Source organism: Tursiops truncatus, chromosome 2 (genome assembly GCF_011762595.2).
Source record: "Tursiops truncatus isolate mTurTru1 chromosome 2, mTurTru1.mat.Y, whole genome shotgun sequence".
Lineage (NCBI taxonomy): Eukaryota > Metazoa > Chordata > Mammalia > Artiodactyla > Delphinidae > Tursiops > Tursiops truncatus.
Window position 1 is genome coordinate 156337019 of NC_047035.1, and position 23599 is coordinate 156360617.

The 23599-nt window shown below is 49.4% G+C and overlaps 2 protein-coding genes across 8 annotated transcripts in view; one reads left to right on the forward strand and one right to left on the reverse strand.

Annotated features, from left to right (window-relative positions):
* The window catches only part of PROSER2 (proline and serine rich 2), a 40717-nt gene extending 36803 nt beyond the window's left edge, over positions 1-3914 (forward strand). For all 3 annotated transcript variants that reach the window (XM_004317485.4, XM_073801541.1, XM_019933255.3), the window contains one exon: positions 1159-3914. In XM_004317485.4, the coding sequence (XP_004317533.3) occupies positions 1159-2132 (974 nt within the window). In that variant the 3' untranslated portion in view covers positions 2133-3914. The remainder of the gene's footprint in view (positions 1-1158) is intronic.
* UPF2 (UPF2 regulator of nonsense mediated mRNA decay) overlaps positions 1-23599 on the reverse strand; it is a 211066-nt gene that overhangs the window by 72438 nt on the left and 115029 nt on the right. The window lies entirely within an intron of this gene.

The window sequence follows — 23599 nt, forward strand, 5'->3', positions numbered from 1 at the left end:
CGTATGCTTTTTGCCCCTTGAGTTCTGTGATAGAACCAGAGGGACATGGACAAGGAGAAAACGTTCTTCCAATTTTTTTTTTCCTGATTGGAAATGTGGACAAGGGGATAAGAATTGGAAAAGATGAGGGAAAAATAGGATGGAAAATATCTTTGCTCTGTTGACTACAAAATACTTCCATTTGTCACAAGCCTCTAGAAATATATCCCCACCCCTTTATTTTTTGTAAACAAGGCTGTGTATTACACAGAATTTCATATACTATTGGTTATATGTTCCAAATATGGGGCTGAGTTTGCAGCCATCTCTTCAAAGAACAGACTTAATATGAACTTCCCCTTTTTATCACTTCTTCTTTGAAGTTTAGTTTCTAAAATTAATTTGAACCACCGATCCCTTAAAAATGTCACATCATATAATTGTGCCAAGGAAAACATTTCTTTGAAGGTAAGCCACTTGCCCATCAGTTCTCTAACATGATGTTTTCATAACAACTTTAAGTGCCCACTCTGTGGCAGGCATCGTGTGAGATTCTGAGGATATAAAGATAAATATAATACATAGCTCCCAATTTTGCAGCAGACACGGGTGTATAAATACTCGTGCAGAAAAGTGTTAGGTGATCTGTGATCACGTATGTTAGGATATAGTAAAGAATCATAGGCTGGTGTATTAAACTGTACTGGAGGCTGTCAGGAAACATTTCTGTTTCTAGAGGAAAGTGAAACATCCAATTATCCTTCATCTAGAGAGACCTGAGGGAGGGGTTGGTGGGTACCACAAACTTCCCAGCCTCCATTTCCCCTCTGTAAAATCCCCCATAAGGTAAGCTGTTGTTTCCTCCTGTTACATGTCTCAGGATGATGGCTCCTTAGAAACTTGCATTCATCATATGCTTCCAGGTACTGACTGTTTCTGGCTTGCACATCTTTCACCACTGCTAATTCATTCTTTCTCGTCAGGTGATTATGAGAATCATATACTATGTTCTCTTTCGCTAGTCCAGGGAATAGGGTAGAGGGAGTTTAGCTTACAAGAGGTACCGTTGAAATTGGTATTGAATCCCTTTGAGACCTTTGTAAATTCAGTGAAAAGGAAACGTGATGCATTTATTTCTGCATATGGTGGTAGCTTATGAGGATCCTTGCTACTTTTCAGGGGCTGGTGCTGTTGGAAAGGAAGACACTGCTGTCCTCAGGAAAGAGGATGCTGAGAAGTCTCCCCCTCCAGACCCCCCAGGTCCCGAGGCCCTGCCCCTGCCGCCTCCCAGCCCTGTCCCCGCAGCAGCCCTGGCCCACCCCGGGAGAGAGCCCCCTCCTACTCCAGCAGAGCACCCCAAACTGGCCCGCTCGGTCCCCACTCCGCTCGTCCTCGCCCAGAAGATGTCTGAGAAGCTGGCAGGGAACGAAGGGCTCTCGCCCACATCCCCGTCCAAAGAGGGCAGGCCTGCAGGATGGAGGACGCTGACTTCCGTGGCCCCTCGACACGGAGACCACTCGCTGTGGCACAGACACGCCGCACAGCCGGCGCCCAAGATCCATCGCTTCCCGAGCAACATCAGCGTGACCAACAGCGCGGGGAAGGACTTCAGTAAGACCATCTCCAAGGCCGCGGTCAACGTGCAGGAGCGCAAAGCCCAGGTCCTGGCCAACATCAATGGGGTCTCCTTCCTCTCCGTGGGGGAGACGGAGGACCGGGCCCAGAGGAGCGAGCCCACCGAGCAGAGGGGAAGCATCTCCCCGGAACAGAGCCAGCCGGCCCCGGCCCGGGAGGCTGTTCCCGCGCGGGCAGGGGCGCACGGCGGCCAGCAGTCCAGAGGCGTGCAGACGGAACAGCCCTTACCGATGGCCAACGGCTTCCAGAGCCTCCACGACATCCTCAAGAGCCATCCCGGGCCCTTTGTCTCTACAGGGAAGACGGTCACCTTCCGTCCGGACCCGGCCCTCCCCAGCAAACTTGCACCCCGGCAGCCGGACTGCGGCCAGGACGCCAGGAAGCGGTCGGGCTCGCTCCCCCGGGCTGTGGGGTTCAGACCCCAGGGCATCACTGTCCAGTTCTCGGGCCGGGGCTCCACGGAGGAGGCCCGTCGGGAGGCCCTGCGGAAGCTCGGCCTCCTGAAGGAGAACTTGTGACGGAAAGTGGGCGGCGCTGGGGGAGTTAGGGTGACCAGGTACGTGTGGCCGAACGTGGATGTGCGCATGCGTACAGCACAGACCAAAGCCCGGACTGCGGAACCCCGTGGAGGACCAGCGATGGGGGCCCGGGAGTCAGCCGACTGTCTACCCCGCTCTGGCCCGCATCCGAGCTGGGACATCCTTCCGAACGAGAGCATCCCGCACCACATCTTCCCGTTTCCAAGAGCTCGGAGAATAACCTTGAACACCTACAGGTTTCAATGATTTGTAAATGCCATATGTTTTTTGGATCTAGGAGGAGGGGGATTGGGTCTGAATTTTCTGTTATTGAGTCTCTAATCTAACCTTTTATCCGAAGTGCATGACACGAAAGCCAGTTTAGATCTCTCATACTCGTTTCTCTAAGAAAGGGACCGTCTCCTCCTTTCCAAGAAAATAAAGAAGTGCTTGTTCAATTTTCATAGTGTCTTAAAATACTGTTTTGGTTTTTTGTTTGTTTTTGAAAGGTGAAAGACAGTATGTTAGCCTAAATATGCCTTTGTTTCTTCGTCTAATTTGGTTTGCCCAGATTTTTTTAAATTGAAAATTGAAGCCTTTAGAGTATGATTTACTGTAACGTTGAGTTATGGAAGTGGAATGGAAAGGTTGAGTTTGGAAAAGGTGGTAGTTTTAAGAAAATAAGTCTCATCAGACTACAGAGTCTGTGTTACTGGGAGATATATATATGAGCGTGTACTGTGTATATACATGTACATAATATGTGTTTATAGGTACATATATGTTATATACAGATATAGATGATGTGCACACACACATTCATTATTACATATATATATAAACTTCTTAAAACCCTATTACATAACTACAGGATGCAAGCACTTCCTATTCTTTTGATACACAAGCCATCTCAGTATTGAGATAATGACATAGAAATTGTTACTTCCTAATAAGGAAGTCTTTTAAGGACACATCTCCATAACTTTTCGTTGAACCAAAGTACTTTTTCCTCAACGCGTTCTGTTCCCAATTAAATAGTCCAAATAAGCTTCCAACTAAGCAAGAGAGTTCCTTTGTTAGTGAAGTATGCTTTTAAAGATGTCATTTATCACCTAATTTTAATTTATCACCTAATTTTAGTTTTGCATGTTCCAAGGTGGCTGGTAAACAGAAGGAAACAAAAGATTCTTAACATCCCCCATGTTCTGTGAGCAAGATCTCAGGATTAATTTAAAAGGGAAAAAACAGCGAACTAAGTTACACAGCATGAAAAGAACTGGTTTTGTCCCAGACAATGTCTTACATGCTGAGTTGTAGCCACAAGCATTATTATCAAAACTATTTCAGGCTGGAGTCTAAAACCTCTTAAAATAGACCCGGAAGGACCACACTTGAAAGTCACACCCTTTTGTTGTATGTCTCAGCCACTGTCACAGAATCTGTTTCTTTCCTGTTGAGTATTATTTAAACTCAAACTCCTAAATGTGCTGTGAAGGACGTTTTCCATAGTATTAATTTGCCTTGTAAGTTACATAAAATGATTGTAATGTTTTCCTTAGAACGACAGTATTTAGTGTCTCGCCCAAGCCTTGTCCTCCTGAAATAATCTCATAGATTCTTGATGGTCTTCATTTAAATGGGTGCTTTGATTTTACACGTTCTTAAAAATAGTCTTTATTTTACTCCTGTTTATGCTGGATTTGTTTAAAGGATTCTTGGGCCCTGTTATTTCCTTTTTATATAGCGAGATGCCATGTTACACAGTGTTTAAAAATAGAGGATCTTGATATGGCTAACATTTTAAATATCCCTTGTATTTGAGGATTCTTTCTTTTTTTCTTATCCTATGACTTCATTGTGATTAAGGTGAACTTGACTATATGTTAGTATATTTGTTCTCATAATGGCATTTTTGAAAAATAAATTTAGAGATCTATCTTAAGTATAAGCAACTTTGTTTTTGCATTTTATACTTATTCTCAGGTATTTTCTTTTAAATGGTTATATCCTTTCCTTCTGTTTATTCATAATCTTTTCTACCTACTTATTCATAATTATACTGACTGTTACTCTGGCCATTTCTTGTGCCCAAAACCCTAGTAATTAAAGCCATATATTTTGTACAAGGTTCAAATTATAGCTGCTAATGAACTAACCTATTTTTGTATGTATCACCTTAACAAAAAAAATTCATTTTCTGAGGGGCATTTGTTTCCTTGCAATAACTCTGTGATAGGACGTTCTTAAAGGGTCATCTTCAAGGGAATCTTAAGGACCATATTTCAAAGCAAACTTGTAACGAAAAGGAAAGATGAATCTTAAGTGCTCAGTTTGTTTTTTTTTTCAAGTGATGCTTGTAAATCAGTCCATTTTAGTCTCTGTTAAGATAAAGATGAAACTCTTTACCTTAATACTTAAAATCAGGAAAAAAAATTCTCCTCTGCTTTTAGGCAGGTATGTTCAAATGGCCAAACCTCAGTCTCATCTGCAAAGGGTAATGCCCTGCAGTTACCAGGGTAACAGAGTCTGGTCCAGTGCCCTCCTCCTACTCTATTTGGCTAGCGTGCGTGCTTATCTTCACAAAATTGGTAGAAATGTTGATCTTTGCTTTTCTCTCCCCAGGGTCATTCTCCTCTTATAAAGCTTGTGGGGGAGAAAAGGCAGACGTGTGGGTGTCCCTCCAGCATCTCTGAGTCTCTCAAGACGCAGAGGGCTCCCCCAGAGCTGCATTCTTGCTCTCTTCCCCCCACCCCCTGACTTCAACAATACAGGATTCTTTACTCAGAGTTCCTGATGGGTAGCTCCCAGTGTGGGCTCCCCATTTGAAACAAGTTTTCGCGAAGAGCTTCATGGAGTTGATAAGTCAGGCCTTATGGAACCCTGAGGATTGATTGACCTTTTTATTTGTAAAAAAAAAAAAAAAAAAAAAAAAAATCAGAACTGTATTCTCTGAAATAATGCCATTTGCAGCAACATGGATGGACTTAGAGATTATGATACTAAGTAAGTCAGACAAAGACATATACCATATGATATCACTTATATGTGGAATCTGAAATATGAAACAAATGAATTCATCTATGAAACAGAAACAGACTCACAGAGAACAGATTTGTGGTTGCCCAGGGGGAGGTGGGGTAGGGGAGGGATGGATTGGGAGTTTGCAATTAGCAGATGCAAACTAGTATATAAGGAATGGATAAACACCAAGATCCTACTGTACAGCACAGGGAACTATATTCAACATCCTGTAATAAACCATAATGGAAAAGAAAAATACAAAGAATGGTATTCTTTTTTTACTGAATTCCCACAGCTCTGGCTGTGAGGAATTTGACCTTTCAGGGGATTTGATGGTTATGTTTTTTATGCAGATGATCTAAGAAATCAGTTCTTTCTGTTTATTCAAGAGGAATGAAGAGAGGAAAACAAGATAAATATGAAAACAATTTACTCTTATCAAGAAACTTTTTCTGAAACGTTTGTCACCAAGTCAACACGTCCTCTGAAGGAGCACAGGTAGTTTTTCAGTGTTTTCTTCCCCCCCCACCTGTGATCCAGGAGGAAGGGGAGGCGCGTGGGGAATGCTCACCTGTGAGAGGTTTGTGTTTTCATTGAAATGACAAGTCACCAAACAGGTTTTGTTTCTTCTCTTCACAACAAGGCTCTTTTTCCCTGCTTCAAAGTATGGGGAACAAGTTCCCATATCCTTTCCTAATCTACTCGCTGGAAAGGCCCTGCTTTCAATATCTGAGAAAAGAGAAGGCAGGGCTGTCAGCTGCCGAGGCCTGGGAAAGTCGGAGCCCTGCCTGGACCCTGCCAGGGAGCGCCCCGTGCCTCCTGCTTGCTGACCACGTCCTCTCCGGTGCCTGCTGGCCCTCCCCGGCCAGAAGCACCCTCTGCTCTAGAAGAAAAAAAACGCTGTCGGGGAACAAATCCACCTGTTTGCATGAGAAAAGGCTGGGCGACAGGATGATGGCCAAAGGGCATCTCCCATCCCGCTCTTTTCAGCATAAAAACCTTTGTGAGTGATGGTTGCAGTCCTTCTAAAATGTCTCTTGACTCAAAAAAATATAATAAAACTCTTTCCTACACATTCCAAATTCGTAAGACTTCAGAAACGCCAGTCACTGCTGTCACCAGCAGGCTCCCTCTCCCTCCTGCTTACTGTCCTAGTGGGCACACGGATGACCCCCGGAGCCCAGGGAGGCTGCCCCACCAGGTACAAACCTGGCTCTTAATGATGTACTTCAGCCTCGCGTCTTATCCTCTAAGCTGCGTGAGCGTCCTATTCAACAACAAGGTAAGAGAGGGGTAACGTGGTGGTTTCCAGAAACAACCTGCAGGGCCTTAACGCCAGAAAAACCCAGTATTCTCTGACCTGGGTGGGGAGAACCATAAGTCGCCCTAAGGAGCGGGGGGTGCCCAGGGAATCCTGCGATCCTGGGATGCCCTCTGCCTCCTGATTCCGTGGCAACCCCCTGGATCTGTCTGCCATAGGCCCCCACCAGCCCTCCTGCTTTGGGGGGCACACTAGGGTCTAGGAAGCCGCCCTGTCTCCTGGTTGAGTTCAGGGTAGGTTGCTGATTCTCACTGCTTCTTCAGGATCCTCGAGGCCAGCTCTTTTCCCAGCTGAGCAGGACTTCTGAAGTTCAGGGAACGTTTTGTAAACCCACCCTCATTTTGAGGAGCTCCCGGGTGTACGTTCTGGGTGTGGGAGCCCCTAGCTCGGTGGCTTAGGCTCAGGATTCTGTGATGCGCCCCCCCACCCTGACGTCTGCCCCACTGCCCGCCCCCAGTAAAGGCGGCCACTGCGATGGCCTGACCAGGGCCAGAGGTAAGAATTGACATTTGGAAGCTGAGGTTAATGGAACTTAGTCATTGATAAACAGGTCACATTTCATAAACTTCAACCTCCGAGTATTTGTGCGTGAAGCAGAGCTGCCAAGGGCAGTAGTAACCTAAGTTCTGGAAATGCCTTTAAGAGGTGGGGCTGAGTCAACAGGGACTCCGTGTGTCCAGGGAGCTGGCAGCTCTGAGCACGTGTGTGCCCGAGGGTTTCTCAGTGGCTGGCTGGCTTCTGCCCTTGGCATACTCTGACGCTTTTGTGCGGCTAGACTCCCTTTGAGTATTGGGACATGCCTAAGAGGCTTGCCCTTGTTACTAAAGATGCTTTCGGGCCTCTGTGGCCTTTAAAGATATTACATAATTCCTCATGGAACCACATCCCTGACAAGTCGCCGTGATGGCTGTGCTACAAGCGTCTCTTCGGCTTCTAACTAGTTCTACTGTGCAACCGTTTCCTGGACCGTTTATTCAGTGTCTAAGCATTTTGAATTTGGGAGAAATAACCTCTGTCTTGTGAAGACAAGTTCAAACAGCAGGAAGGTGCAGGGAGGACTGTCCACGCAGGTAACGTGGTAGCAGCCGAGGTGCCTCACCTTCCCTGGGCTTGGTTTCTAAACCCAGAGCTCGGGCCACACGTGACCGTGCTCTTCCCAGCTCACGGTCCATGTGTTTGTGAAACTCTGTGAAGCTCTTTGTTTTGTCAGTGCCATCTTAATGGCCAAATGAACTGAATGAAAGTGCTTATAAATGCACAAGTTACCTGAAACTCGTTTTCTTTTTTTGTGAAGCTTTGGAGGTGTCCCAAGTGGTACTGAATGTGACAGACACTGCGGGAGGTGCTAAATATCATCACTCAGTCCTCGTGACCACGGGCCCCTCTCCCCTTCACAAGGGCCTTGTGGGGGCCACGGGGGCCGCCCTAGTTGTGCGGGCGGCAAACCCCCTGCTTCCCGCACCCAAGCTGTGCCGGCCAACGCCGTCCACACGCCCAGCCCCACCTTCCCTTCTCCCGAACAGCGTCCTCTTCCGCTCCTTCAGCGATTCTCCCCTCACTCCCTAGCCTGCCCTCGTGTGCCCGGCTCTCACGATGCTCATCCTGATTTGTGCTCTCGTTACGTTTCAGCCCAGAGGGCCGGGGCTTGTCTCTGGGGATGGGAGGAGACATAGGTAAAGCCTGTGTTGTTTGGAAGTCAGGCTTGGCGGAAAGAGCATGCCAGTGGGCTGCACAGGATGGAAAGAGGAAAGTAAGGCAGGTGGTGTCCCTGGGCCTCCCGGCCTCCCTGCCAGCCGGGCAGGGGTGCCTTGAATCACCACGTGTGACCTCTGCCCTGGGGGATCAAGTTCAAAGCAGGTCCTTTGGCTGCATCCCTCCTCCTTCTCCCTCCCTCGGGACTTGGTTCTGGAGCCCAGAATTGCCAGGGGTGGTTTCCAACACCCCCAGGCGCAAGACTCCCACGCACACGCACACGGCTGAGTGAGTTCACTGGTGAAACTGCCCATCTGCTCCCTGGCAGTCCTTTGAAGTCATGCTTGTTACTGAAAAGGCAACCAGGCTTCAGGGAAAGTCCAGGACCTGGCTCCACGGGGCTCTGGACAGGGCGGCTGCCCACACCGGCCTTGGCCTCGCCCCCCACAAGAGGCCACCAGCTCAGAGTGGGGAAGCGTCGGTGCCGCTGGGGTTGGACTATTTCACCACCGTAAATTCCCAGCCACACTGCAGTTGGGACACAGCTGCAGCACGAACTGGTGGTCTCTCTCCAATCGTGTCATAAGTTATGACACTTCTGCCAATACTTGTAAATGGCATTCTTGAAGTTTTTGTCTACATTTTACTGGGATGTGCCTGCTCTCAGAGAATTGAGCGTCTCCTTGCCTTGGGAGGGTCTACACTTCATTTAATAATGTTGCTATTGTTTATTTTTTTGTCAATTTCTTCTAGGAATAAATCCTTTTAGTGACAGTTTGGGCCAGATTTTATAATTGCCCAATTCGATCTTTTAAACCAAAAGTTTTTCTCAGCTCAATCATCCACCTCACAGAGTCTTGATTCCTAAAGACCACTGGCTATTTCTAGAAATCAGAACCACCTTCAAAGGTATATTTTGCTCTAAGTATACCATTCAGATTCCACACTGACTCCAGCCATGTTTTACAAGGGGCAGAGACAGCTGACAGGGCTGAGTGTGTAAAACCCACAAATAGAAGGGACTAGAGAGCCCGTGAGAGTGACCCTAGAAGCTGAGATCTGTCACAGTAGATAGCTCTGTGTGGCCACAGAGATCACACCACGAGAGCTTTCCACTCAACACGGGGAATTCATAGCATTAGGAGCCGACTGAAAACGGAAAGAGTGGTTGGTTCACAGAAGCATGAGCGCCCGCCTCCGCGGAGGTGTGCAGACATGGGGCAAGTGCCCTGCAGAGGAAAGCGACCAGAACTGCACTCAGCAGCACTCCTTCCAATTCTGAGATTTCATGACGGATTCACATAGAGCAGAGGCTTTGTCATTATCCTGACCTGACCCAGCCCTGCAATTGCTGTAAGACTTAACCTCCCTCTCTGAGCCTCACTTTCTTCATCGGAGAAAATGGGGTGAACCGTAATTACCTCATAGGGTTGTTGTAAGGAGTGAATGAGACCACATATGTTAAGTACCACACACCACCATCATCACCATCACCATCATCATCATCACAATCATCATCATCACCATCACTATCGTCATCACCACCATCACTATCACTATCATCACCATCACCATCATCACCATCACCATCACTATCATCATCACCATCATCACTATCATCATCATCATAATCACCATCATCATCACCATCACTACCACCATCACTATCATCATCACCATCACCATCACCATCACTATCGCTGTCATCATCATCATCATCACCATCATCACTATCATCATCACCATCACCACCATCACTATCGCTGTCATCATCATCACCATCACCCTCACTATCATCATCACCATCATCACTATCATCATCACCATCATCACCATCAAAACCACCACCACAAAGGCGGAACGGGAATTCCTATAGAACTTCCAGAATGGCTCTGATCAAGCCCAGCAGCATGGAGGGGTGAGCAGGTCCTGGCCTCACAGTCTGGTTCAGAATCTACCATTCACTATGGTCCCATTCCTACATGCAATCCAGTGGTTACTTCAGTAAAGGAGCTAGTTTTAGATTTAAATTCCACTGCCTATTGAGAAACAGGGTTTTGCCACTTTCTAAAAATAGGTCTCCAGTTTATTTTCCTTCTCCAGGGCTGGGCAGGCCTGGCTTCCTGCTTAGATACACATGGGAGGACTCCCCATGCAAGCTCACACTTTTCCACGTCTTCTCTCCTCTACCCGCAGAGCTCCTCTCAGAGCTGGACTCCCCGACCACCCCCCGGGGCCTCCTCCCAGAGGAGGAAGTGCCCAGCCCAGCCCAGCGCGTGAAAGGCTCCAGGGAATACTGGGGTATTGTGTGGCCAGGGCCCCTTGGCTGCCACAAGGCTGCCAAGGAGGAAGTGCTTTTTCTGAGTTGGTGGGCTGGCTGGGCCCTCGGACTTTCCGTCCTGCCCAGCACACTCCCAGCCAGACCCCAAGGAGGGCAGTGGCCTGCCTCGCCAGCCAGAGCTTCCAGAGAAGCCTCCACAAGGCAGGTGCAATGATCCAGGCCCCGATTAAACCTGCCTCAGGTCAGGAGGCTCCCAGGGTGTCCCCCTCTTCCTCTGCAGCATCACCTCCACCCTCCTCCATGTTCTAGGTGGATGGGCCCAGTAGCTCTTCCTCAAGCAGCTCTCAGGCCATATTGCTCCCAGTCAGTCTCCTTCCAGAATGGAATGGTAGACCCTCTCTCCCTCCCAGAAATGTCCTCCTGGGGCCTTCCCCTGCAAACTCAGCCCCTGCTTCCTCCAGCCAGACCCATCACTACCTTCTCAGGACTCCTAAGGCGGTGCGGATCTTCGGATGCCACCTGGTACCTCTAAGTGAGGGCAGCGTGCCATAGGAAGACCTGGGCTTACGATTCAACTTCAGCTCTCACCAGCTCTATGCACTTAAGGTACTCAGGTAAGAGATTTTGAAAGACTAAATGATATAATGGGTGTGCAAAACGTCCAAAAACTGTAAGAGCAGTATAGTCTACGGCAGTGATTCTCAAAGTGTGGTCCCCTGACTGGCAGAATCAACATCACCAGGAAATATGTCAGAAAGGCAAATTAGCAGAGTCACCTCAGATCTACTGAATGAGGAACTCTGGAGGTGGGACCCAGGAGTCCGGTTTGAACAAGGCTTCCATGTGATTCAGAGGCCTGGGCTAATACACAGAAAACAGGCTCCGTCTTCTAAGTGCACAGATGGGGGAGTGAGCAGAGATGCAGAAGAGGTGCTGGACTGTGATATCATGGAGGGTAGGGACCATCCCCAGTACCTAGTGTGGCATCTGGCACATGGTGGGTGTTCAGTTAACAGCTCTCACACTGAACAGGTGTTTGAACATTAAAAGACCGGATGAGCTCTGAAGTCTTCCAGTGAGTATATGTTACTTTTAAATTTTGGAAAGCAGGTAAACCTGTTTGAGGGAGAGAGACAGAAAGAATAGTAGACTTGGGCCACTCTCTTGGTCCTGCCCAGGGTGGCCACGGGGGAGATGATCCACAGGAACCCTCACCTAGACGAGGGGCCAGGCCACACTTCCTGCATCCTTGCCACGCGGCTTTGGGGTCTCCCTTGAGTGTATCAAGTAGTTACATGTTGGTCGTGGTCACCATCCATTGATTCATCCTACGAGTATTTGAGCACCTACTACATGCTGTCCCAGGGGCTGAGGAGACAGCCGGGAGCAGGGCACGCCTGGTACCATCTTCCCCAGCTGGCAGTCCAGGGAGGAGACAGACAAGTAAGCAAGACAACTGCAAGAAGGCAGTATTGTAAAGTGGAAATCCGGGGGCCAGGGGCAGAGGAGAGGGCAGCAGTCAGGGAAGGTGGTCAAGCTGAGACCTGAAGGGCACGCAGGGCTCACGGGACTACAGGGGAACAGTGTTCTAGGCCAAGGGCACTGCCGGTGCAAAGACCCAGAGGCAAGCTGGGACTAAAGCAGTTAGGTGGGGAGGGCACCGTGAGGGGCTGTGGGTCTCCACAGTGACTGGGATGAAACCTCGTGTGAGGCGGGGCCTCAGAGCAGGGGAGGCAGTCCCTGCCCATGTGGCCTCGTGGTCTAGCAGTCATTCAACAAACACAGGGCACCTTTCCAGGCATTGGGGACACAACCACACAGAAACAAAGCACAACACACACCCTGCTCCTGAGGAGACAGAAACCACACAAAGCCAAGGACGGTGCTTGGGAGAGAGGTAAGCACAAGGCATGGGCGGAACACCTAACAAGGAGGATGGGTAGGGCCGAGGAATGTGAAGGCGCTGTCATCACCAGGCAGGAACGCGCTCAGCCCTCACATCATCCCAGCCACTCAGGGCTCTCTGTCTTCAACCAGATGGTTCCAGAATCCCGCTTTGCAATCAAAGAAAGAGGAAATTGCCAAGCCCTCACAGGAGGAACAAGACAAAAAGAGTACTATGCTCTGCTATGCTAATACTCCCCTCTAGGGCACGTATTCTACTACACTATCTAGACTATACATAGGACGCTATGCTGTAATAATACCATACTAATACTAAACATATTCTATTATACTATACATGTTATATTATACACGCTCACTCTACTATCTAAATAGCCTGATGCCTGACACACGATCCACACTTAATAAATGTTTGTGGAAGCTGACGCCTCTCCAGCTATCAACAGGGAGCCCTGTTTCTTCCGCTTGGCCTTCAGGGGCTGTGAGATAAGAAGAAATATATATATTGGTTTCTGCCCCCAATTCCTGGCACAGAGTTCCTAAAACACTTGGGATTTCCCGGGTGATGGCAGTGTCCTTTGTTCCAATGAGGTGGCTCTGGGTGGGCGCCTGGATGGGGCCGGTCACCAGAGGGACCCAGCCACGATTAGAAGCTTGGGATTTCCAGCCCCGCCCTGCAACCCGCCACCCCCCATTCTCCAGGGAGCGGAGAGGGGCTGGAAACGGAGTTAATAATCGATCATGCCTACGTGAGAAGCCTCCACAAAATCCCACTGGGCGGCTGGTGAGTTTCCAAGCAGATGAGCACAACCACATACTGGGAGGGTGACACACCCCAACTCCACGGGGACAGAAGTTCATGCACTCGGGACCCTCCCAGACCTCACCCTCCGTGTCTCCTTATCAGACTGTTCATCTGTATCCTTTATCATAAAATAAACTGGTAGAGGAAGTGCTCCCCTGAGTTCTGTGAGCTGTTCTAGTAAATAATCTAACCCAAGGGGGGAGAGGTCATGGGAACCTCCAGTTTGTAGCCAAATCAGACAGAAGTCGTGGGTAACCTGGGGACCTACTACTTCTGATTGGCATCTATAGAGGAGAGGGGGGCCTCATGGGACTGAGCCCTTACCCTGTGGGATCTGACACCCTCTCCAGGTAGACGGTGTCAGAATTGAGTTAAATTGCAGGACACCCAGCTGGCGTCACAGAGAATTGCCTGGCGGGGGAACCCCCCTGCCACATCTGGTTTCAGAAGTGCTGAGTGTGGTAGCAGCGTGCAAGTAAAGAGGGGAACAAAGGACGAAAGAAATGAGGTTTTTCCCAATACAGGGCCCAAGTTCTATGCCCTGAGAAAGCCACTTTTAAAGCTCGTTCTCTCTCCATCCAAGTACCAGATCTGTCCAGATAATTCAGAGGGTAGTGGTAAATCACAGGCCGGGGACAGGTGCTTTGGGTGAAACATCAGCCAGGCTAGTGACAGTTAATGGAGACTGAAGCCCCGACACCAGCCATACAGGCTGATCCTCTAATGAACAAGCAGGCCTGGTGGGCGTGCCTGTTGGGCTGGCGGCTGCCTCTGGGGGCCTCACTGTGAGTGGGTCCCAACCAGTCATCCTCTGAAACAGGACTTTGAACAAAACCCACCTCGGATTCACACTATTTCTGAAAAAGCGTTTGGGAGGGGAGAAATGCCTTGCACGGGGTGGGAACAGTATGTATAGTGAAAATGAAAATGGCGCTTGGCCCAGCCCTGCCACTAACAAGCTATTCAACCCGGCCCGAGTCACCTCCCACATCTCCATTTCCTCATTGTATTAGTCAGGATAGATTAGGCTGTGCTGTGGTAACAAATAAACCCCATGATCTCAGTGGCTTAACAAAAGTTTCTTTACTCAAAGTCACTTTGTGGGCCAGGCATCCCTCCTTGTCACATGGCTACAAAGTCAGGAACACTTGGTCTCCAGGGGCCCCGGGAAGGGAAGGAAGAGACATCTGGAGGGTCTTGTCTGAAAGTGGCTGACATCACTCCACCGCATCACCGACTGGACTCATCACGGGCCGCACCCCACTGCGGAGGCCAGGAATGTAGCCCCTCCCGAGGAGGGGGAAGCGCACAGAGGGTGCCTTCACTGCTCAACCATTAAATCCACGGATTCAGTCATCACATTTCGGGAGGGGCCCCTAATATGTGCCAGGCATTGCATCAAGTGTGGAGCTACAGAGATCTCCCTGTCCTTGTGAAGTTCAGAAGGCAAGACGCACAAAAGGATGCAGTGCTACAGTCCCACACAGGTTACTGTGGGGTGAACAAAGAGGCACCTGGCCCAGCCTGGGCAAGGGGTGGGCAGCCGGTGCAGGCGAGGGTTCCAGGCCAACTCTGAAAAACCGTGTTTGCTGACATATACATATTTGTGTCTGTTACAAATTTAAGTGATGTAAAGGATGTATTAGCACATGATTTACAAATAATGCTTAAAATACACAACACAGGCTCACCTCGGAGATATCGCGGGTTCGGTTCCGGACCCCCAAAATAAAGCGCATGTGCCAATAAAGTGAGTCACATGATATTTTCGGTTTCCAAAAAATATAGCACATATAAAAGTTATGTTTACACTATAATGTAATCTACTAAGTGTGCAATAGTGTTATGTCTTTAAAAAATGCACATACCTTAATTAAAAAATACTGTATTGCTAGAAAGTGCTAACCATTATCTGAGCCTTCAGTGAGTCGTAATCCTTCTGCAATAGTGACATCAAAGATCACTGATCGCAGGCCACCAGAACAGATATAATAATAATGAAAATGCTTGAAATACCGCAAGAATTACCAAAATGTGACACAGAGACAGGAAGTGAGCAAATGCTGTTGGAAAAATGGCACCGATAGACTTGCTCGAGGCAGGGTTGCCCCAAACCTTTATTCTGTAAAAAATGCAGTATCTGCAAAGCACAATAAAATGAGGTCAGCCTGTACCCCACACTGTGAAGTCCACACAGCCAGATGGTTCTCACAGGACGCACCCACTGATTTTTGCCAAGCCCTTGCATTCAACCATGGTTCGACAAATGGAATTGCATCCCCATCAGCTCTTTCCCCAATAAATTTATGGTCCTCAAATCTGATATGTGATCTGGTAAACAACTTCTCACTTTCATATGAATTATATTTATTAAACTGAAACCTTTTTTGATCTGAGTAACTTCTTGGCTGAATCAGATAACTGTTCTCAAATGCTGGGAAACAGTCCCTCCGTTTTCTGTGTTATTCAAAAATGTCATGGCTACGGACACAGTAAGCTTTTCTTTTTTAATTAATTAATTGATTGATTTATTCATTATTTATTTATTTCTGGCTGCACAGGGTCTTAGTTGCGGCATGCAGGATCTTCGTTCTGGCATGTGGGATTTTAGTTGCAGCATGTGGACTCTTAGTTGCAGCATGTGGACTCTTAGTTGCAGCATGCGGACTTCTTAGTTGTGGCATGCAAACTCTTAGTTGCAGCATGCATGCGGGATCTAGTTTCCTGACCAGAAATCTAACCCAGGCCCCCTGCATTGGGAGCATGGAGTCTTACCCACTGGACCACCAGGGAAGTCCCTGGACACAATCAGCTTTTAAGTTTAATCTGCGTTGTTAACATTTTCCTTCTTATATCACCTTCTGAAGTATCGACAACCAACAAAACAATAATTCCAGCCCTGGTGTATAGCACTGGCCAATGTGGATGGTGTAATTACTCCCACCATGGACAATCCCCAGCTACCACCCTGACGTCATTGAAGACACAGTCGGGAAGAAATGAAGGAATCACTGAGCCTGTGGTATTCCCACCAAACAGACAAAGTGGACATAAATATCATCAAAAGCATAGAGAACAGTAATGTAATCAGGGACTGATGAATTTAGAGTATTTATTACCTTGTTTAATTGTAAATTCATATCATTTCACTTTAAGGTGATGACAGGTGAGGACTTCCCTGGTGGCGCAGTGGTTAAGAATCCACCTGCATTGGCAGGGGACACGGGTTTGGTCCCTGGTCCGGGAAGATCCCACATGCCGTGGAGCAACTAAGCCCGTGCGCCACAACTACTGAGCCTGCGCTCTAGAGCCCACGAGCCACAACTACCGAGCCCACGTGCCACAACTATTGAAGCACGCGCACCTAGAGCTTGTGCTCCACAACGAGAGAAGCCACTGCGGTGAGAAGCCCGCGCACCACAACGAAGAGTAGCCCCCACTCATTGCAACTAGAGAAAGCCTGTGCACAGCAACAAAGACCCAACACAGCCATAAATTAACTAATTAATTAATTTAAAAAAAAGGAGACGACAGGTGACCTGAAAAAGTTCCTGAAAATCTAACAGTCAGTCCAGTCAACCAGGAGAAGCTGGCTGTGGCCCACGACCAGGAGCAGGTCAGGGAAGACAGGAGGTCTGCCTGAGCTGAGTGAAAGCAAGTGTTGCTGGTATTCCAGGAGTAAAAGGAAGGAAGACCATACGGGCCTGGGGAGGGCATCAGTTGGGTCAGGGTGGTATGAGGTGACAGCACTGGGGCAGGGTGACTCCATAGCCTCACCCACTGGAACCATCCCCTTTTATTTTCAAAAGCGTCTCATGTGGGATGAAAATGATAACAGGTGAAGACCTGTAGCCCTTTTGGTCCCCATGTAACTGAGCAGGACCTTCTGGGGCCTTCCTGGGACAGACACCCCCATCACCACCACCACCATTCCTCTTGTTTGTAGAAAAACTTTAGCCTCCTAGGCCTTCCCCAAGTTCCAAAGAATAAATTTAATCAGAGAAGTGAGAAAATGCAGAAATAGAGGAAAAGAGTCAAGCAAGACAAAATAATAATAGTTTAGCAAACGTCAAGGACCTTTAGTTCTTCCTCAAGGGCTATAGATAATATTCTGAGCCTTATCCTTTGAGTAATTTTACAGATACTGAAACCTCCACCAGGTGGAAGAAGTTAAATGTATGCTGCCTACAAGCACATAGACCTCAGACCAGATAGAACCAGAAGGTTGATGATGGTGACTCCTGATAACCTCACCACCAACCACTCAGAAGAACGTCCACGAGTTGATCACATACCCGCAACCCTCTCCCTCACCCTGTCTTCAAAAACTGCTCCCCGAAAGCCATCAGGGAGTTCGGGCCTTTTGAGCATGAGCTGCCTGGACTCCTTGCTTGGAGCCTGCAATAAACGCTGCACTCTCCTTCCCCACAACCCGGTGTCAGTAGGTTGGCTTTGCTGTGCATGGGTGATCAGACCCAAGTTTGGTTTGGTAGCACTCAGAACCTCGGTTTGGAGCAGGAGTCAGCAAGGAAGGGCTAGTGGGCAGAGAAGCCAGACTGGAGGAGGAAGCAGAAGGGAAGGAGATGGTGGTGGGGAGAGTGGAAGGCACATGCTGGGGGGCTAGGATGACAAGGGAAGGTGCGGGGCTGGCACCCAGAGACAGTTTCTGTTCGGGGGGGGCTGAGCCCTGAGGCCCCCGGGGCTGGGCAGGCCGGCCTCCCCCAGGGGAACCCGAGCCCGCGTGCCTGTTACTCACTCTTGGTCTCACCAAGCCGGCTGAGAAAGAAGAAGGGTAAATGCAGGTGAAATTCAAGCGTTTGACCCCAAGGTTTCTGACAACAAGGCAGAGGTGAGCAGGACCAGGGGCAAAAGAGGTGAAATGCCCCACATGGTCGATCTCCCATAGGCAGCTTGGAATTCCCAGGGCAGTGACTCTGAGGCTGCGTTTGCGTTTTTTTCCACAAGCCAGTTCATGTCCACCTCACTTTCTTCCCAGCCAGCAACCCTCCCAAGTGCCAAAAACGCTAACCCCTCCCAGGCCCTGCCGTGCTCTCATTTTCTCCTCCGTGGAACAGGGGAAGGCTGGCCCTTCCCTGAGCACAGAGCCAGGAGGCAGCACAGAGCCCAGGCTGCAGCCTCCTGCTCCCCACTCCCTACTACACGCCAGCAGTGAGCCCTGCGTGTGGCAGGATGAGGCCAAACTGCTCTCTGGGTGAGCAGTGCAGGACAGATGGTTCCAGAATCGAAATGCTCTGAAACCTTAAGAGTCTTTCAAACCTTCTCTAAATCAGGCAAAGAAGTTAGGGAACAATATTTGGCCTTGAAGCAAAAGGGGAGGATCAAGGGCTCTTCAGGCTTTGGGACATGTGACTTGTGACTTTCATGGCAGCGTTTTATAAAGAGAGCTTAATGGATGGATAATACATTGGAGTGCTGTTTGGGGACTCTCTCTGTGCCCCTCTCTGTGTAGATAGATGATAGAGTAGATAGGTAGATAGATAGATAGACAGATAGATAGACAGATAGATAGATAGTTGTGACAGATGATGGATGGATGGGATGGATAGACAGACAGGCAGAGTTCACAGACAGATAGATAGGCAGGCAGACAGAGTTCATAGACAGATAGACAGATAGATGGTTGTGATGGATGATGGATGAATGCGATGGTTAGATAGAGTTCATAAACAGATAGATAGGTAGGTAGATAGATAGGCAGACAGAGTTCATATATATGGACGAACTTATTTAATCCTCACGTCAGCCCCGTGGGGTGAGGCAGGTACCACTGGAGCACGGCTAGGTAACTTCCAGAATCCCTCAGCTGGTAACTGTCAGAGCTGAGATTCAAGCCCAGGCAGGGTTGTTCTACATGACACTGACTGCTTTCCCGCCCAGTGTCCTGCGCTGGTCTTTTCTCACCCCCTGGGACTCACAGGAGCTGGAAGTCGTGGTGCACGTAGCCTTGGACCCAGGGCGGGCCAGGTGGTGGGGCCCACAGCTTAGACAATCTGGGGGCCCCTCTTTAAGGCAAAGACTACGAAATGGTGATGACTAATCGCACAGGCTTTGAAAGCGGCCATGCCCGGGAGGGGCCCTGGGTTTTCAGCTCTGTTGGCCTCGTGTAAACGGACCTCTGCCCTGGTGACCTCTGGGGCTGTCAGTCTCCGATTATCTGTGCGAGGGATTCTGGGATTCTTTCTGTCACTGGCACATTGTGTGTCTCTCTTCTGGGAAAGAGAAATGATAGTCCAGGAGAGGAAACCACACGGGGGTCTGAGGGAAACCCCCCAATCACCCGGCACCCCCTCAGCCCACTGCTGAGAGAAGCACCGGAATCTGGGACCCTGGGTGGGGCCCCGTGTGTGGGCCGCTCTGAGCCATGCAGGCCCGAAGCTGCTGGCACCGGCCCACTTTCAAAAAGCACGAATAGCCAAGGGGAAGATGTGGAAAATTTCCTGCCAGACCTGAAGGTGGTGGGATCATTAAAATGTAACCCTCTCAAGGTCACGCGTGTGGCTTGAAGCCCAGAAGGAGGAAAGGACCAGGTTCTCTCCTGAAGGCTGTAAACGACTCTTCCTGTGAAGAGGAACAGACGAGGTCACAGGTGATCCAAGCCAGAAAGCCTCAGTCCCCAGGGAGTCCATGTGAGGGGTCATCTTTGGTTTCTAAGTCTCAGAAATCGTCACCCCGGCTAGAATGTTCTGTGCTACCAAAGGCTCTCCCTTCCCTCACAATGTCATCCAAGAGCCACAGGGTGGGGCTGAACAAGGCTAGGCATCTGTGCGGGTAGGGGGCACAAGGCTGGCAAGAAGGAGGGCCACTGTGGGGTAGGTGATCCAGCGCAGGGCCTCAGAGCCTGCGGGAAGTCAGAGAGGGGGTGGAAGCCTCAGGGGGGAGCAGTGTTATGATGAGAGGCTGGTCACATAGTGAGAGTGACCGAGGAGGTAGCTATGTTAAGGACAGTGGGAGCCAGCTCTCTCCCCATCTGAGAAGGTGCTGAGAAAACCAGAAGGAACCTTTTGGTGTCAGGTCGGAATCGGAGATACTGGTGTGCCCTTGAGGTATTCAAGTGACGACAGAAGCAGGAATAAACACAGATGTAACTGCGTGCAGATGCACGTGTGTTTACACACACAAAGGTTCCTGAGCTCAGTCCACGGACACTGCAGTATCCGCGAGTCCACATGGTGCCCAGGCACCATTGGGAAAGAAAGAATGACTCATGACACTTGTTAGAGATGGGAGGTGAGCCACTCGCTCCTACAGTGGGAGATGATCAGACTCAACTCCACCTCCAACGAGGACCAGTGGGAGCTTATATCCCAGGAGCAGGGTGGGGGTCAGAGGACGGAACATCACTAAGGGGAAATGTCAGGGGTGTTCAGGCTACAACAGCTCAACACAACTCTTGCTGAAGCCAGGCTGGGTGATAGGAAACCAGGTTAGGGATGAGGAATTTGATCACATAGTGAGCGTGGCTAGATACCAAGGGGGGCTATTTAGGTAAACTGACCTGGCACGGTTCTTGCTCACACTGGATTCTCCAAGCACAAAGAGGGAAGCCCAAAGTCGAGCCCAGAGCAGAGGGCTCAGAGGAGCATGATGTAAGTTAGACCAAGGAGAGTCTTTGTCACCATTCATTCTTCACTAAAAAGCGTCAGGGCTCCTGGGAGGAATGGCCAGTTCCAGAGCTTGGGACTGGAAACCACAAGATGCGCCTAGAACATATGCTTGTGCCAGAAAGTGAGGAAGTGAGTGCTCAAAGAACGATGGGGACATGTCAAAAAGACACAGAGGTCGGCTTGAACGGGCTCCCGTGGACAAGATCTCGGATGATTTGAGCATCAGGATAAATAATGATAATAATGAGTCATAACCCACCAGATGAAATAGGAAACCACAAGTCCACGTGTATGTTAACTGATTAATTACATTAATGAGTTATATTTACCTGTTATTAACCATAATTATTTGATGAGTAACTGGTTAGGTTACATAGTTTCGAAGTATTTCCCCACAAAACACTTAACAATTAGAAACGAAAACTAACATCAGTGGAGAAGCTCGGCAGACAGACCTTAATCAGGGGTCGGTTCCATCAGTGATGGAACAAATGGAAAATCGTGCAGCGATGAGAACAGGTACCACACTTCCGTTCCTACCAAGATTTAGACGCTGAATCTAAGCATGAGGCAACACCAGAAAACTCAAACTGAGGGACATTCTATAAACAACTGAGTCTGTGATGCTCAAAAGCATTGAGATCACGTAAATCAATCAAAGACTGAGGAACGCCTCCCAGGCAAGGAAATCAAAGAGATGCGACCACTAAATGGGAAACAGGATCCTGTACTGGACCTTTTGGTACAGTGGACATTACTGGGAAGACTGAATGGTAGGAACGGGACAGACTGACTTCTTCATTTGATGGTAGTGGTGGAGGAGAATGTCCTTGTGTGTAGAAAATACACACCTAAGTATTCAGGGGTATGGCCATCATGTCAACAGTTTATTCCCTAATGCTTCTGGAAAAATATCTATACCGTACTTGCCACTTTTCTGTAAAAGTGTGAGGTTGTTTCTAATGAATCAGTCTCACAGAACTGCAGGTCTCAGAGATGGCAGGGAACTCAAGAGATCAGACAGTCTGGTCCCTCACCCGGGGGCTGGAAGGGTTTCTTGCCCCCGTTTCACAGACAAGATGGTTGCGACAGAGCAGGTAGTGCAATGGGCCTTTGGTCGCTCGTTCCATGAGTGGGGCTGGAGGAAGAGACAGTGGGGAGAACAGCGCGGGGCGGCCACCCCGCACCTTTCCATGGAGCCCCACTTCCACTCTGACCCTGCATTGCACCCTGGAGTCCTTTTCTGACCAGGAAATTGCCACATGGAAAGCAGAAAAGAAAAAAATAATAGGAGTTAGGCGTGCACTTGATGGTCAGGGCTCAACCCAGACGGCTGGGGAAACTTCCGCCCATTTTCAAGGTCCTCCCAGCAAGAAGAGCTCCCGCTGCAGCCCATGGGGGAGGGTTCAGGGGAGAAGGAATCCCTCAGGAAAAGCCTGCTCCGGGAGACAGGTGGATATTACCTACGAAAGGACAATGAGACAAAGACGTTTATTTCAGGGGAGGCGTCTCTGGAAGAAGCAGGCATGGAGACAGGAGACACACGTGCTGTCTGACAGAGGCTGCCCGCGCCGCTCTGGCCCTTGACCATGAGAGACCGTCCTGTCTGTGCCTGGAGGGGTCAGGCCCCACGAGACCGACTTTCCCTCACTGCACCCGGCCCAGACGGAGCTGGACGCCAGAGTGCCGGGCTTGTCCTTCAGAAGGAGAAACAAGAAAAGCTGCTAAGGTCTCGTGGCTGGGATGTGAGAGCACAGGTGGGCTGGCTCCAGAAACACAGATGTGACACCAGGCTGGAGATTCTTACAGCATTTTCCCCTAAAGTCAAACTACTTGAGACATCAAATCAAAGAAGGCAGTCATCTTTAGAAAAGACAATCTGCCTTAAGCTTGGATAGAGGTTTCCCAGGCAGATGCCTGGGGACAGCGGGGATGCTGCCCTCGGAGGCCAGGCTGAGGGGACAGCTGCACACATGCCTGGCAGCTGCGTCCCTGCCTTTGTTTTTTGGCTGAGCCACTCGGAGCATCCTTCTGTACGAGGGAGGCGCCATGTGGCCTCAGACACTGGGCATTCAGGACCCCTTTGGCAGAGGCCAGAGACGTGGCAACTCGGAGTCCTGTGTTTAAAAGTCCTGTGGCCTGGAAGGCAGTACAGCACGGCAGTGAACTATACGGGCTCTGGAGTCAGAACTCCTAGACTCCAGTTCCGGCTCCAGCATTTATGAGCTTGGGCCTGTGGGGGGGTTACCTGGTGTCTCTCTGTCTGGGTTTCCCATCTATAAAACGGAGATCACCATGCCTATGGGATAGGACGGGACAGCCACGGTGGGCTGGTCCTTGTGAGCACCAGCCTATTCCTCCACCTCTCAGGGCCTCCGCTTCCCCATGCGTGTAGGTGAGGAAACTGTTCCCACGCTGAGCAAGGGACACTGACGGTGAATGTCTTGCATCTCTAGAAGGTTCTCTGTGTACGTGTGTTCTCCTTCGTTTCTGTACTCTGCTTTCCTGGGTCTGGCTTCTCTACATATAGGAGGGAGACAAATGATTATCCCCAATTGCCCCCCCAGAGAATTAACACAAACTCTCAATCCAGAGATGGGCCTGTGAGGGCCTTACTGGCCTGTGGGGCTTTCCTGCCCTTTATGCTGTGTTGTGGCCAATTGTCACCCACGTGACTGACAGAACGCAGCCAAGGACAGAGGGAGGTGGGAAGGGTGCCTGGTGCACGCTAGAATCAAAGGGTTTGGGTGGGGAGCAATAGCCCGGGAAGCCCTTCGGGCATCACGAGGAATGTCATCACCATCAGTCCTGGAGCCC